Source organism: Coturnix japonica, chromosome 7 (genome assembly GCF_001577835.2).
Source record: "Coturnix japonica isolate 7356 chromosome 7, Coturnix japonica 2.1, whole genome shotgun sequence".
In the NCBI taxonomy this organism is placed as follows: Eukaryota; Metazoa; Chordata; class Aves; order Galliformes; family Phasianidae; genus Coturnix; species Coturnix japonica.
Genome location: NC_029522.1, coordinates 23063900 through 23076505, shown reverse-complemented (window position 1 = coordinate 23076505; position 12606 = coordinate 23063900). Strand labels below are relative to the sequence as shown.

The window sequence follows — 12606 nt, the reverse complement described above, 5'->3', positions numbered from 1 at the left end:
ATGTTAGTCTGCTCTTCCAGAATAGATGACCTGTATGAGGAGTCTGGAAGCTCAGCAACACTAAAAGAGACTGGTGGGATTTGGGGTTTTCCTTCAGTTGTGGTAACTGCATTAGACCTTTTTCCTGGCTCTCAACTCGCAGAAGAAAGGTGACACCCCCGTCCATTCCCTGCCTGATATTTCTGGATTTGGCATTGCTTCTCAATTGCTCATGGGAACTTTAAAAAAAAGAAAAAAAGAAAAAAGAAAAGGCAACAACAGACTGCACTGACCTTGTTTTGACTTTCTTCTTCTGTGGTACTTAGATTTGGTCAGTCCTTTCTCATGCCTTTCCCTATGTTTTTTTGGAGCAAGACCCTGCTCTGTGCAGCACGCAGTGTGTGGTTTCCTGTGAAAGCTATGGGATCCTGGTGGCATGCTGTTTTGGTGCTGGTCACATTAGCTGAACGCATGCAAAGCAACAAGTGCAGGAATAAAGGTACTGCACAGGGGGCTGGAAAAGGCTCAGTCAAAATTAGCACTGGCATTTTCCTAGGGGGATCAGCCAACACATCAAACAAGCTGTAAATAGCAGTGACTTAATGAGGGCTTTGGTGTGGGGCCCTCTCAACCCTTGTAGGACGAGAGGAAGAAATTGGGCTGCTTCTCATGTGGGAGTCTTTCACCAATAGATCTCCAAATTAAGTCACTGCCAGACACCACAAGTAAGTCACCAGAAAGTCATTTCATGGCCTCTAGAAAATGTCTGTGAGCTCCTTTCTTACAAGGAGAAACCATCTTTTCAGTTGCGTAGTTAGAGAAACCTGTCCTTGTGTTGGATAGGCCAGCTGGTAGCCAGGACTCCCAGCACTGTCTGGGTGTTTGAGAAGTCCTAGCCATCCTGCTGCAGGTCACTGTGCTCTCTTACTATTTCCATCCTTCTGCAGCTCTCATTGTGATAAGGCGTTGTGGGACCCCCTCTGAGATTCCAGAAATGGTGTATTAAAGTTCAAGACCCATCTCTTCAGTGAGGCTGAGCTCAGCAAGGTCACTGTGTCCACCTCAGATGATGCTGTCTGTAATGGTGTTGCTATGGAAATAGTAACAAGATAAGCTTCTGGTGAAATCAGCTCAGTATTCCCATGCTGTGAATGAGCTGTTCCCTGGTAACTCTCACTTAGAGCAGGACTTTTTCTTACCTTTGCTCTGTGACTGTTGCTACTCAATCTGTTGTGCAATCATGGCAATGCCACAGAATCTTTCATGCACCCCACTGTGTCAGAGTGATTTCTGGGGATGTTTTAGGAAGGATGCTGGGTATATCCAATCAAATTGGAGAGCTGCAAGGGTTGATGTATGTGTTTTTCAGTCCCTCCTCTTCCTTTCTCCCTGTTCTTTTCCCCTTTTCTTTCCTTTGTGTGTATGTGTGCCCCTGGTTGAGAGCTGCTGGCATAGAACATCACTGGTTTTGCTGCATCATGTTTGTGTGCTGCTGGTGTCAGTTATCAGAAACATCTGACCTGCATGTGGACCTGAGAGCAAGTGCTTTGTGGGAAAATGTGTGTGGGCTGTATGTATATGAGGAGAAAGTGGCTGGGGGGAGGAATGGTTGAGGGCGAAGTGAATGGGGTGGGAAGCTTGAAAGCTGGAATGCTGAGCAGGGGGATATGCTTGCTTGGGAAGGGAGGTTTTCTGAAGTGCCTTGCTGTCCTTCCTCTTGCTGCCCCTCTATTTGTGAGTGTTTAGGAATGAGGCCATCATGCATGTTAGCCAATGACCACCCCAACTCCTGCATCAAGGGGTGAGTGGATGTACGTCTCCAGGATGCTCTTGGGAAAGAGTAAAGAAATAATGTGTCCCTCAGGGTCTACTTCATTGCAGTTCTGAATCTGTGCCAGGATTTATTGTCTCAGGTTGTAGGAAAACATGCCCTTTAACTTTACAAGAGCTGCAGCTTTATCACTGTAAATTGAGGCAGATATTGCTGCTTGTATGTGATGTTGCACAGCCCTTTTGAAATATTCTGTAATATTCTCATTTCAACTGTGCATAGTTTTGCCAAACTTCTTCTGCTGGAATATCCCCTGTTAGCGTGAGTGCTTCTACATGACTTGAGATAAGTTGCTTTTTGGGGAGCCAAAGTGTTTCAGCTTTTCTGGAGAACAAGGCTGGGAAAATAGATTTACCTTTATCCTCATTTAAATTCTCAGATACCCAACTTTTAGCTAAATATCTAATGACTCCACAGGTTGAAGCACAGATTTGACAGTCAGGCCATGCCTTTAGGGAGAGGCATTTGCCTATTGCCATTCCTCTCAGAAATCCAAATCTGGCCAAATTATGAACCAAAAAACACCATTGGCATATGCTTCTTGCATCTTAATTCCCTGAGGAATCCTCCTTGACTGTGTCAGAAATGGTCCCGGAACAAGGACCAGCTGGGAAGGCAAAGCATAAGGAATTCATCATTGAAAACAGGCTGAGGAAACTTTCCATGACAGAGCTGATTAGCCAAAATCTTGCTGATCCTTTGCTGTCTGGAATGATCGTTTCTCTGTTGCAGCTTAGGCAGTTTGTACCACGTATCTTTTATTATTGCCTTCGTTCATGTGTTGTAGATGCATGTGGATCTGTTGATCACAATCCATACAACTGTCAGTACGACACCACTCAGAAAATATTTACCTGGAAAAGTTATACAATTACCTATGCAGGATTCCTTTCCCCCCATGCTTCCCTGGAGGTATACTACTTAAAGACAGGCACTTAATATATTATCAGTGAGAATTAAGGATGGCTGTGCTTTTTTTCTTTTCCCTTTTTCACCGATACCTGATGCAAAATATATTGATGCAGTGGGAACTTATTGGGTAGCCTGCTGCCCAGTAATCCTGATGCAGTGTGTTGGTCAGCAAGTGATTTAGCAAAGATACTTGTTAGAAGCTTGTAGAAGCTTCAGGTATTCTCATTGCATCCCTAGGCAGTGAAGCAAACAGGCAGTGGAGACCAATAGTCTTTACTGGTTAGCTCTACTTCTCCTAGGCCTAGCTCAGACTCTTCTTTTTCTCTCCCCCTTTTTTTCTCTCTCTCTCTCTCTCCCTCTATTCCCTTCCTTCAGTGACAGCACCCCAGCGAAAGCAAATAAAAGCCCTTCGCCTCCACCAGATGGATCTCCCATCACCAGCCCTGAGACCAAGACTGTCAACCATGAGCTGGAGCCGTCCACTCTGGAAGCGCCTGGGGCGAGCATCCCGAAGTCACCATCTCAGGTAGCATCCCCGTGACATTGAATGTGTCTCTACTGTATGACCAGTGCTGTATGAGTCAAAGACATCCATAAGTTGCTTTTATTTGGATCTCTTCCTGCTACTGAGCACAGAATAGAATGTGACAGTTGTTCTCCATCGATTGGGAGCAAGCATGAGATTTCTGAGAATGCAGGTTATTAATTGATTATTAATTGGGAAGAACCAAGCTGTCTCTGAATGAAAGTAATGCAGGACTTCTTTGCTGTTGTGTGTAGTAGTATGATTCCAAATCCAGGCCTGTTGCAGGGCTGTCTCCCTTTTCTGGAATAGCCTCTCTCAATGTTTTTTCCCCCCATTGTTTGTCATGATTTTCAGAGAATCTAGAGACAAGAAGGGATATTTATACATTGGCAAGAGGGTCTCTTCCAGCATAGATGCCTGGCTGTATCTTTGCGGGACTTATCCATGGTCTCTGCATACCCAGCATTGTACAGCCTATAAATGTAGGCCAGGACCTCAGAGTGGGGTTTGTGTATTTAAAAGGAGAAAATAGTGTATGTCTTTCTAGAGCTGCCTTACTGGTTTGTTTTTTTTTCAGAGATCATCATAACTTGGTGGAAATTTGGAACAGTGAATGGTACAAATCTATTGAGCTTTTCACTGCAGACTTCACTCAGATTTGTTTTCCCTTTCCTTTAAATAGCGCACATAAACCTTGTTTTCGCCAAGCTGCAAGTGCTTGCTCATTCACTTGCTGCCTTCCTGCCCGCAGGAATGGGGCTGGAGGCTGCCTTGTGTTGAGCAAGCAAAATATTCCAGCAGAGCTTTGCTGGAGGGTCAATGCAAGACTGAAATGGCGTTTTGCAGCGTGTGCTGCCACCGCCTGGCAGCTCTTTTCTACACTACATTTAATTCATTTTCCTAGACCTCAATACAGTGAAGAACAAGAGCTCCACTCCGTGCTTCCTAAGTGCCAAGAGATGGAGCTGACTCTACAGGGAGGAAAAACAGCTGTTCTGGAGTTTCTGTGTTTGGGAACTTGACTGCAGCTCTCCACACCGAGTGGTTTGGCAGTGACGCAAGGCTTGAGGGGTCTGGGAGATGGCAAAGGTTCAACATTTGCTCTCAGTTACACCACTGAAATACTGTAAAGGCACTCTGAAAACAGCAGAGCTGTATTGAATTTTTAGACAGATAAAGCTCTGTGGGACCCAAATCAGCAAAAAGATTTTAGGGGATTTATTCTAGTCGGCAAAGTTCTTTGTGCTTTGTGAAGTTTCAGGTACAACCCAACATCAATATGCAGTTCCACTGTCTTTGAGATGGTATTAAACTGCAGTTGGAGATGATGCTGCATACTGTGGAAGTCTCTGAAGACACTAGCACGTAGGAGAGGATAGGGGACTATTTTAGAGTAGCAAATCACAGGAGTGTTAGGATCCTTTTAGTTTTGAGTTTGTAATTGGAACCTCCCAGTCTGCAGGGAATATGTATGGCTGCTTTGTTCCAACACAGAAACATCTCTTCAAGGTTTAGTTGGAGCTACAAGGAAGCACTGAGCCCTGGGCACAAGAAAATGTGAAGAGGGCATGGATCATTTGATCTACGGAGGGTCTACCACATCTTCCCACTGGGACTGGATGCAGTGTCAGGCTGAGTCTTTTAGCATGGCAAAAGAATATTAGGATGTGTTAGAGTCACAACACCAGTCTTCATTTTGCTTTCTCTGGGGTCTCCGCTTGGGATACACTTGTGACTTTGGTAGTGTTGATGTGCATTGGTGAAACTGAGAGCAGAGTTGGACCCACAGCAGTGTCTTGGCTTCTCAGGAAATTCAAGTTTTCTTCCCCAGAACTGAGATACATGGTAAGATGCCATGAAGAATTCCTTCTGACCTTGTGGTATACTCTTTAACTCATTGCTGGGCAGATCAGAATCTGGCCTCATGAGCATCCCACAATAAAACAGGCTGAGTCTGGGCTCTTATTCCTTTAGGTATGGTAAGTATGGCCAGTGGAGGCAGAACTGGCCTGGTCTATTGAATTGTGTTCTTAGTAACTTGTCTGCTTTCTTCCCAGTGTTAGTTGGTTGGGTTTTTTTGTTTGGTTGTTTTTTTATGGAAGGTTGCACATGTTCTAATTACGTATGCATGTCCTGTCAATGCATATTAATTGTGTTACGCTTCTCCTCTGCAGAGGGAAACCTGCCCATAGCTGAAGTGTAACTAATGATGCCAAACCTTCTCTGGAGGCGTGTGGTTGTTTATTTTAATTTTGTTTCATTCTACCCTTCTCCCTCCCTCTCTCTCCAGATGGAGTTGATTGGACCAGTCTCTGTGCCTGTGGTTGTGATTTCCCTCACCTTCAATTTTTGTGGCTAACCTGGTTCCTGTCTCTGGTTTTTTTGGGTGTCGCCGTCTGTGCTGTGGCCGTGTGCTCACTTGCATGCAGTTGAGGAAAGGGCCTCCGGTGCCTCCGCCTCCAAAAGTCACCCCTTCCAAGGAGATCAAGCAGGAGAACATCATTAACCTCTTTGATGACAACTTTGTCCCAGAAATCAATGTGACAACTCCATCACAGGTTAGCTGCTATGCCCTGCATTGTATTTGTCTGCCTCTGACCTTTTTCTTTTGATCTTTCTTCTCTCTGGAGGTGTCAGGCCATGAAACCTGGTCAGGTAAAGCAGGAAGGCAAGCTCAGCATTGGACTTCAGAAGGCAAAGTGGGAGATAGAGGGCTATTTAAGAAGGCAAGGTGACTGGAAGGCAGCCTAGGCAAACATGTAGTCCTTTGAGAGCTTTGGCCCATAGAAGAAATGCAAGAAATTTAGCCAGTGGAAGATACTAGAATGTTATCAGTTTGTTTGTACAGCAGCAGTATATGTGGAGCATGGTTTCCTTTGCATCCTATGATATGCTCTCTCCAGGAACAAGGATCCTAGGTGTGGATGAAGCGTGTCTTGTCTACCCTACCTACAATCCCAAACTCTGACCCTGTCATTTTTGTCTTTTCAGAAGGCAGTTTTGTGCTTTTTAGATGGGGGCTTTGTGTTGAATTTTAAAGCCCACACGAGCACAGGAAAAGCCAACAGGAATTGGTGACTGCAGTGTAGACAGGCAGGACTGTGCCTGCTGTGAATTCGGGGCTCTTGACAGCCTGTCAGTTTTCACCAGCCAGCAGTTCCCATAAGAATACTTTTTTTCTGCGGTGTGACGCCTTTTGAAGCCCTGAAAATGGGAAAAGCATTTTCAAGCAATGAATTTTCATCTTTACTTACCTTATTATTAACATCACTAGAAGAGAGGATGCCCACTTGGGGAATTCATTCTGTGTTGGATCTAGGAGATGTTCTTATGCACATAGGAGCCTGACCAGATTTCTGGCTGCATCGTGAGATACCTGCATCTGTATTTTGTATATATATAATATATATATATGCATGTATATTGTATATTATTTTCCCTAAACTCTTGTTAAAACACAAGTAATGCCTGTAGCAGTTCTCACCTGTGACTCATTTGCAACCTTTTCTTCATGTCATGCTGCTTCGTTGCCTCTGGTTTGCCACCTTCCACCTCACTGCTGGGGAGTCAAGGTAGAGTGGAGAGGGAAGGATGATGTCAGATTTTGCATTGCAGTAGATAAAGCCTGCAGAGCAGAGATGATTTGACTGCAGTGCTGGAAGTGTGGGGACCACAGGCAGCTGAGCAACTCTCATTCTCTATACTTCTTTCTCCTATATCATAATGGACAGCTCTGTCTGCCCCATGGTTTGCATCTTGTATTTCCATGTGAATGCCTGCTCTTAGCCAGTCGTGTTCTGCACCTGATCAGTGCCCCGACCCAGGATGGGATCTGCGGTGACATTCAATCAGATGAAATTTCTTAGGGTGGACTCTGGTTGCCAGAACAATCTTTGCCAAAGCTCTCAACAGGCAGTAGTGTTCAGTGCATTGCTCAGGGCTGCTCCTGTCAGATGTCTTGGCTCCAGTGAGCTTTTTTGTGGGAGATCTGGGTAAAGGCAAAGGGTGCTAGGCCTCGCACGTAAGTCTTGAATGACAGGTAAGATACTTCTGTGACTGTCTCACCATCAAACAAAGCTGAAGATCAGGGTTTGAACCTTCCTGATGGCCTGAGTGCACTGGAGGAGTGTGCTACAATGCCGGTTTTACCATACTGGTCAGGGTTTATTGTTGTGAGAGGGGAGAACTTGGTTTGTTTTTCTCATAGAACTGTGCATATCAGAAAGAGGAGAGGATGTTCTTAAGGGAGGGAAAAGTCCAGAAGAGAATTGCTGTTAGAGAAAATAAAAGGAGGGAAACATGATGGTGGTATGGGCTGCATGTAGAGGACTTTCATTTAAATTGTATTGCTGTTTTTGCCATGCTCTTCCATGGTGTAGCTATGATGTGATTGTGAAGACCAGCCTTCCAGATTTGTTGTGTTGTTGGAAAGGTAGCTGAGGTGGCATGGCAAGTAAACTTCAGAGATCAATGGGAATGGAATCAACTCCTCCTGGACTTTAAGCTTCCTCTGAAGTGAAATACAAGGAGAGTCTTGTGATTATGCTAAATGTAGAAGCAGACGTATTGACTTGTTTTGAATACTCCCTTGTTGTGACTGTTTTATTAAAGGCAATTGGTGAATGTGCTGTCACTGTCTTCAGTTGCTGCGTGAATCAGAAAGTTATTCTGCTGACTTGGAAGAGATCAGCACATGTATGCTTCTTTGGAAGACTTGTGTATGCGTGTTTTCTGTGTACCTGAAATGGAAAGCATTGTAAATAGCATTTTGAACTGGAGAGTAACTTGAGTACCTTAACTAGGGTGAGCTTCTGTCTTAGGTGTTTCTGTGTCTGGATGAAATTAGGAGCTTGAGAGTTAGTTCTGAGCCTTAATTGTGGTGGGTACGTGTTGCTGAGATGTGTGATTCAGTAACTCTGTCCTGGTTATTTCAACACAAAGGCAGCTGTATGAGCTATAAGGTGCAGAAATAAATAGAAGATCACCTGAGCTGGTTTGTGACAGTGATCATTCTGGCTGTAAAAGTTCAGATGCTTTCACCATGTGAGCTCATTTGGTCAGATGAGAAGGTGAGTGAGCCTTGTGGAAAAGGCTCAGGTTTGGTTTACAGTGGAGCCCTGCTTACTGCCCATGATTATAGGCATTCCAGTGTCAGGAGCCACGTCAAGTGTTTACACTCCCACACTGTCTTCTACGCTTGCAGCCATAGCACCTGGATGTTGCATACCTTGTCTGTACTGTACATGTGTGCGTGTCTAACGCTCGTACTGCTTTTCTTCCTCGCTGCTGCCAAGTTTGATGCCCCTGGGCCCTTCCAGGAGGGAGCCAGCCTGTTGGATCTGGATTTTGATCCCATTAAACCAGATGCCACTATGGGGAAGACCCCCACACCTGCTTCTCAGGTTGGTTTATATCACCATTCCCTCTCTCTTTAAAAGTGAGTTGTTGCCAGGGGGTGGCGTGACCTTTACCCACATCAGTGACAGTTTGGACCTGAGCTCTGGGCTGGATGCCGCCAACTTCTGATGCCTTTGTGGATGGGCACCTTGGTCTTCTCTGCTGGATATGTGAGTCCAGTGAGAATCATGTGGCTGTTAGCCAGGCCACAGTCTGGCACTAGTTGTCTGTGGAATGCTTGTGCTTTGTTTGGATGATGTATTGACTGACAACATGTTCAGCGTAATGTACCTCCATCCATAGATTAACATCCTCTATATACTACGTGGATTTAGACCATGCGTAGGCGTTCAACCTCTGTTCTGTGTTCCTGCTGTAAATTGCTCTCAAAGAGATTTTTAATAAACAGGTTCTTTCATAGTCTGCAGTTACTTAAGATGAATAAAACTGCAGACAAGATACTCAAGTGACACGAGGCCCTTCTGTCTGAGTATAACATAGCCTCTGTTGATGGTAAAGAAGTAGCTTCCTCCCTGGACATATTGCCTCACAGTGAAGTATTAAAAAGGAAGATTCATAGTTCTGGTCTGACCTGTACCTGTTCCTGTCCTACCAGAGGCAGGTGGGCTGCACTTTGGTTTCTTTCTAGCAGTAAAATCTCTGTTAAAACTTTGATTCTTCCAAATTAAAATACCGTATCTGCAAAATTCTAGTTATTATCATAGCTTGATACGCACCAATGTGCCAAACTGCCACTTATGGGAACGTTAAATGGACAGAGTGGCATTTCTTGACTGCATGACTGCTACGTACCCCAGAGTAAGCTTTTTTGTTGTTCTGAATCACTGTTACAACTTGAATAACTGGGTATGTTGCCATTAGATATGAATTTACTCTAAAATGGAATTATTTGCAATAAACGTTATGCTGAGTGGGATTTTAAAAACTGTTCGACAGTAACATGTTTGGTGTTGTTACACATTTATTGTTAGTTTCAGAAGTCACTTAGGAGTCTGAAATCAATACTTTATAGTGGCGTAACCACAGTATTAAACCTAGCACAAACCTCCCCATTTTCAAAGGAGTTGGATTTGTTTCCCACAGGGTGGGCATGTGGCAGAGAGGTTAAAATATTTCGCTGCCGATCCAAAGATACGGGTTGAAGTCTTGCTCTGAAGTGACGCATAACTCTGATTGGGGAGATAGATATTTAACTCTGATAGACCACAGATCCATGTTGTTTTTCCTGTCAGTACTGCTACCATTATCTGAATGTGGCTGAGCTATCTCCCTTCATACCAGAGCAAGGAATAACCCTTTCTCAGATATCCTAGTGCTTAACTTGGAAATGAGGAGGGGATGAGTGCATAAATTTGCGCACTTAAAAAACAACAACAAAACATGCAGAGGTAAGTGCTGTTGAATGTGTATGTCTGCTTCAGACTGATCAGTGTCTATAATTTTTTACTTGCTGAAATAATTGCATATAAACATGTTTTGTTTCTGTTGCTCTTTGACATGCATAGTCTTTACCTTGGGATTTATGGGAGGTAAGAACTTCCAATGGCTTTCACCTCTCATCACATACTGTGCATGTGCCTGTGCCATCCCTGCTTGCATCTGTCTTGTTTTCTTCTCACCTCCTTTTTGCACACCTCAAACCAAAGTTTCTCCACTTCTATGCCTTCTCCATAAAGCCCTGGGGCAGCCATGTTTGCCATGTCTGGCACTGTAGCTTAATGCCTCTAGCATAAAACCACCCCGCTGCCTTTCCCTGCTAACTCACTTATCTTTCCCTTGGCACGATGCTGTGACCTGCTCCCCAGACGTAGTCCCACTATGGCGTCATCCTCACCATCCACCCTTCAGTGTATATATCCTGTTGGTCTTGTGTGCGATGCATAAATGTCTCAGGTGCCCTTGGTGATGAGAGATTTGTCGGACGATTATGTAGTCCCATATGTTATGGGGTTAATAACTATAGAGATTTAGATGCAGGAGAACTTGCTTAATTCTGCAGACAAGTAAACTCGTGCTTTGTTTGTGTGTTGCTGCAGTTGGAATAAACAAAGCTTTCAAACCTGGCAGCAGCAGTGAGCAGCTCTCCCTCTTCTTCCCATGGCTGCAAATGTTTTTATAGAATTTGGCATGCCTACAGGTACATAAAATAGAAAAATAAGTAGCTGACATGAAAATGCCTTTTGTTGAAATCCGGGGAGTTAATTAAGTCCAATTTCTCTGATTATTAAATACTGCTTTTGCGGATCAGCTGCTTTAAGAAGTCTGTGGTTCAATATGAGCTGCTTTTCACCTGTCTGCATAAAAGCCATGCTTGGCCAGATAGAGTTGTGCTGGCATCTGTCCCAATTCCGGTTGCACTGAGTCCAGATAAAAGGCAACCGGGGAGCAAATCTAATTAAACAGGAGAAGCCTTTGTAGCATTTAATATGCATACGTTTACCTTAGCACTGCCAAAGCCGCTCTGGGAATCATCTGCTGGATGGGAGCAGGTCTGCTATTTATAATATCCTCCTGGCATTGTCGGCCTGTGGGCATGCTGATGGGGGGATACAAGGAAGGCTGTGTCAGGAGAGGTAAGCGTGTGTTAAATGGCACTGTTGGAGCAGCTGAAGTTTAGTAAGTGATTGCTTTTGGTTCAATGAAGGTATTTCTTTCTTGATTATTTCTGCTGTTATTAGGAAATCACTTGGAGAGTTGTACCAGTATGTATCCAGTGCTCAGATGAGTATGGAATTAGAGTTATCATGGCTGTTGCTTTACACAGTGTGTGTCTCCTTTGGCCTGGCCAGGTTAATTCAGAGAGCATTGGGGTTTGCTGGCCTGAATGGTGCTGCGCACCTGCTCCAGTGAAGGCACAGGCAGCTTGGTTTGGTGTCAGCCCAGGTATGATGAAGGAAGATGGAAGAAAGGTGTGGTGAAGGAAGGATATGCAGTGTATGGCTTAAAACCTGGTGGATCTGTGCATTGTCTTGTTGGACAGCTTTCTTATGAGGATGAAGAGACCTCGTTCTCTGAAGGATGAGTTTGGAATCAGTCCTTCAGTCACCGTGGGTTGGCTTGGAATGTCTGCAGAGCTCAGATTCAACAAAGCTACCTGGGTTCCCAGGGAAACTGCTGAAAGCTGGGGGTTCACTGATCAGTTGAACCTGGCCAGAGTGCTTGTGTAGGGCTGGGACTAGGAGAATTGCAACAGTGGGAAATCTGGACAGTGCTGTGCTTTGAACATGGTTGTATTTGGAGGTACGTGTGTTTACTAAATGTATGAATCATGCAGGATGTGAAAACTTTTTTATTCACGTGTTAAAAATGAGGAGCGTCTGTATTAACAGTCCCTATTGTGCAAGTTTGAAGCAGGAAATTAGCTAGATCATACAAACAGGTGTCTATGCTATGATTGAATAAATATAGACTGGCAGTGAAGACTTCCAGGCATTAAATTAGAAAACAGACCTTACTAGACACCCGAGACTCTTGTCAGGAGTCTTTCTAACGCTGCCTGGCTGGAAGCATTAATGCTTCCAGATCCAGCTTAATTCCTGCGCTGCTGCAGTTTCTGGGAGGGGGCAAATGAATGTCTTTATTTTTGCATTAAAACAGAGCTAGCCTGGCTTCAGGTGGGAGATACCAAAAGCTTGAAGCTCTGGATGAGTGCCAGAGCTCATTCTATGCTGTGCATGGAATTCAGTCTTCATTCTTCCAGGGGCAATCTCTGCTGGGCAGTGGTTTGTAGGTGATGCTGAAATGTTCCTCGCAGTGAAGATAGCTTTTGTGCATTAGATTCATTCAGACACCGTGCAGAACAGTCATAGCAAATTCTTACAAACGGAATCCAAATTCAGAACTCTTTGGGCCTGTCCAAAATCAAACTGGATTAAGATTGGCATAGTTTTCAGTTGATTTTCATTCAAAAATGCTGGGTCCACACAAACATCTGGACAAG

The 12606-nt window shown here is 44.4% G+C and overlaps 1 protein-coding gene across 10 annotated transcripts in view; it reads left to right on the top strand.

The window, feature by feature from the left end:
* The window catches only part of BIN1 (bridging integrator 1), a 76256-nt gene that overhangs the window by 53159 nt on the left and 10491 nt on the right, over nucleotides 1-12606 (top strand). For 9 of the 10 annotated variants that reach the window (XM_015868790.2, XM_015868781.1, XM_015868783.2 and 6 more), the window contains one exon: nucleotides 3098-3248. In XM_015868790.2, the coding sequence (XP_015724276.1) occupies nucleotides 3098-3248 (151 nt within the window). Of the gene's footprint in view, nucleotides 1-3097; nucleotides 3249-5677; nucleotides 5807-8542; nucleotides 8651-10171; nucleotides 10196-12606 lie in introns of all 10 variants that reach the window. The other variant, XM_015868791.2, reaches the window with a different exon arrangement.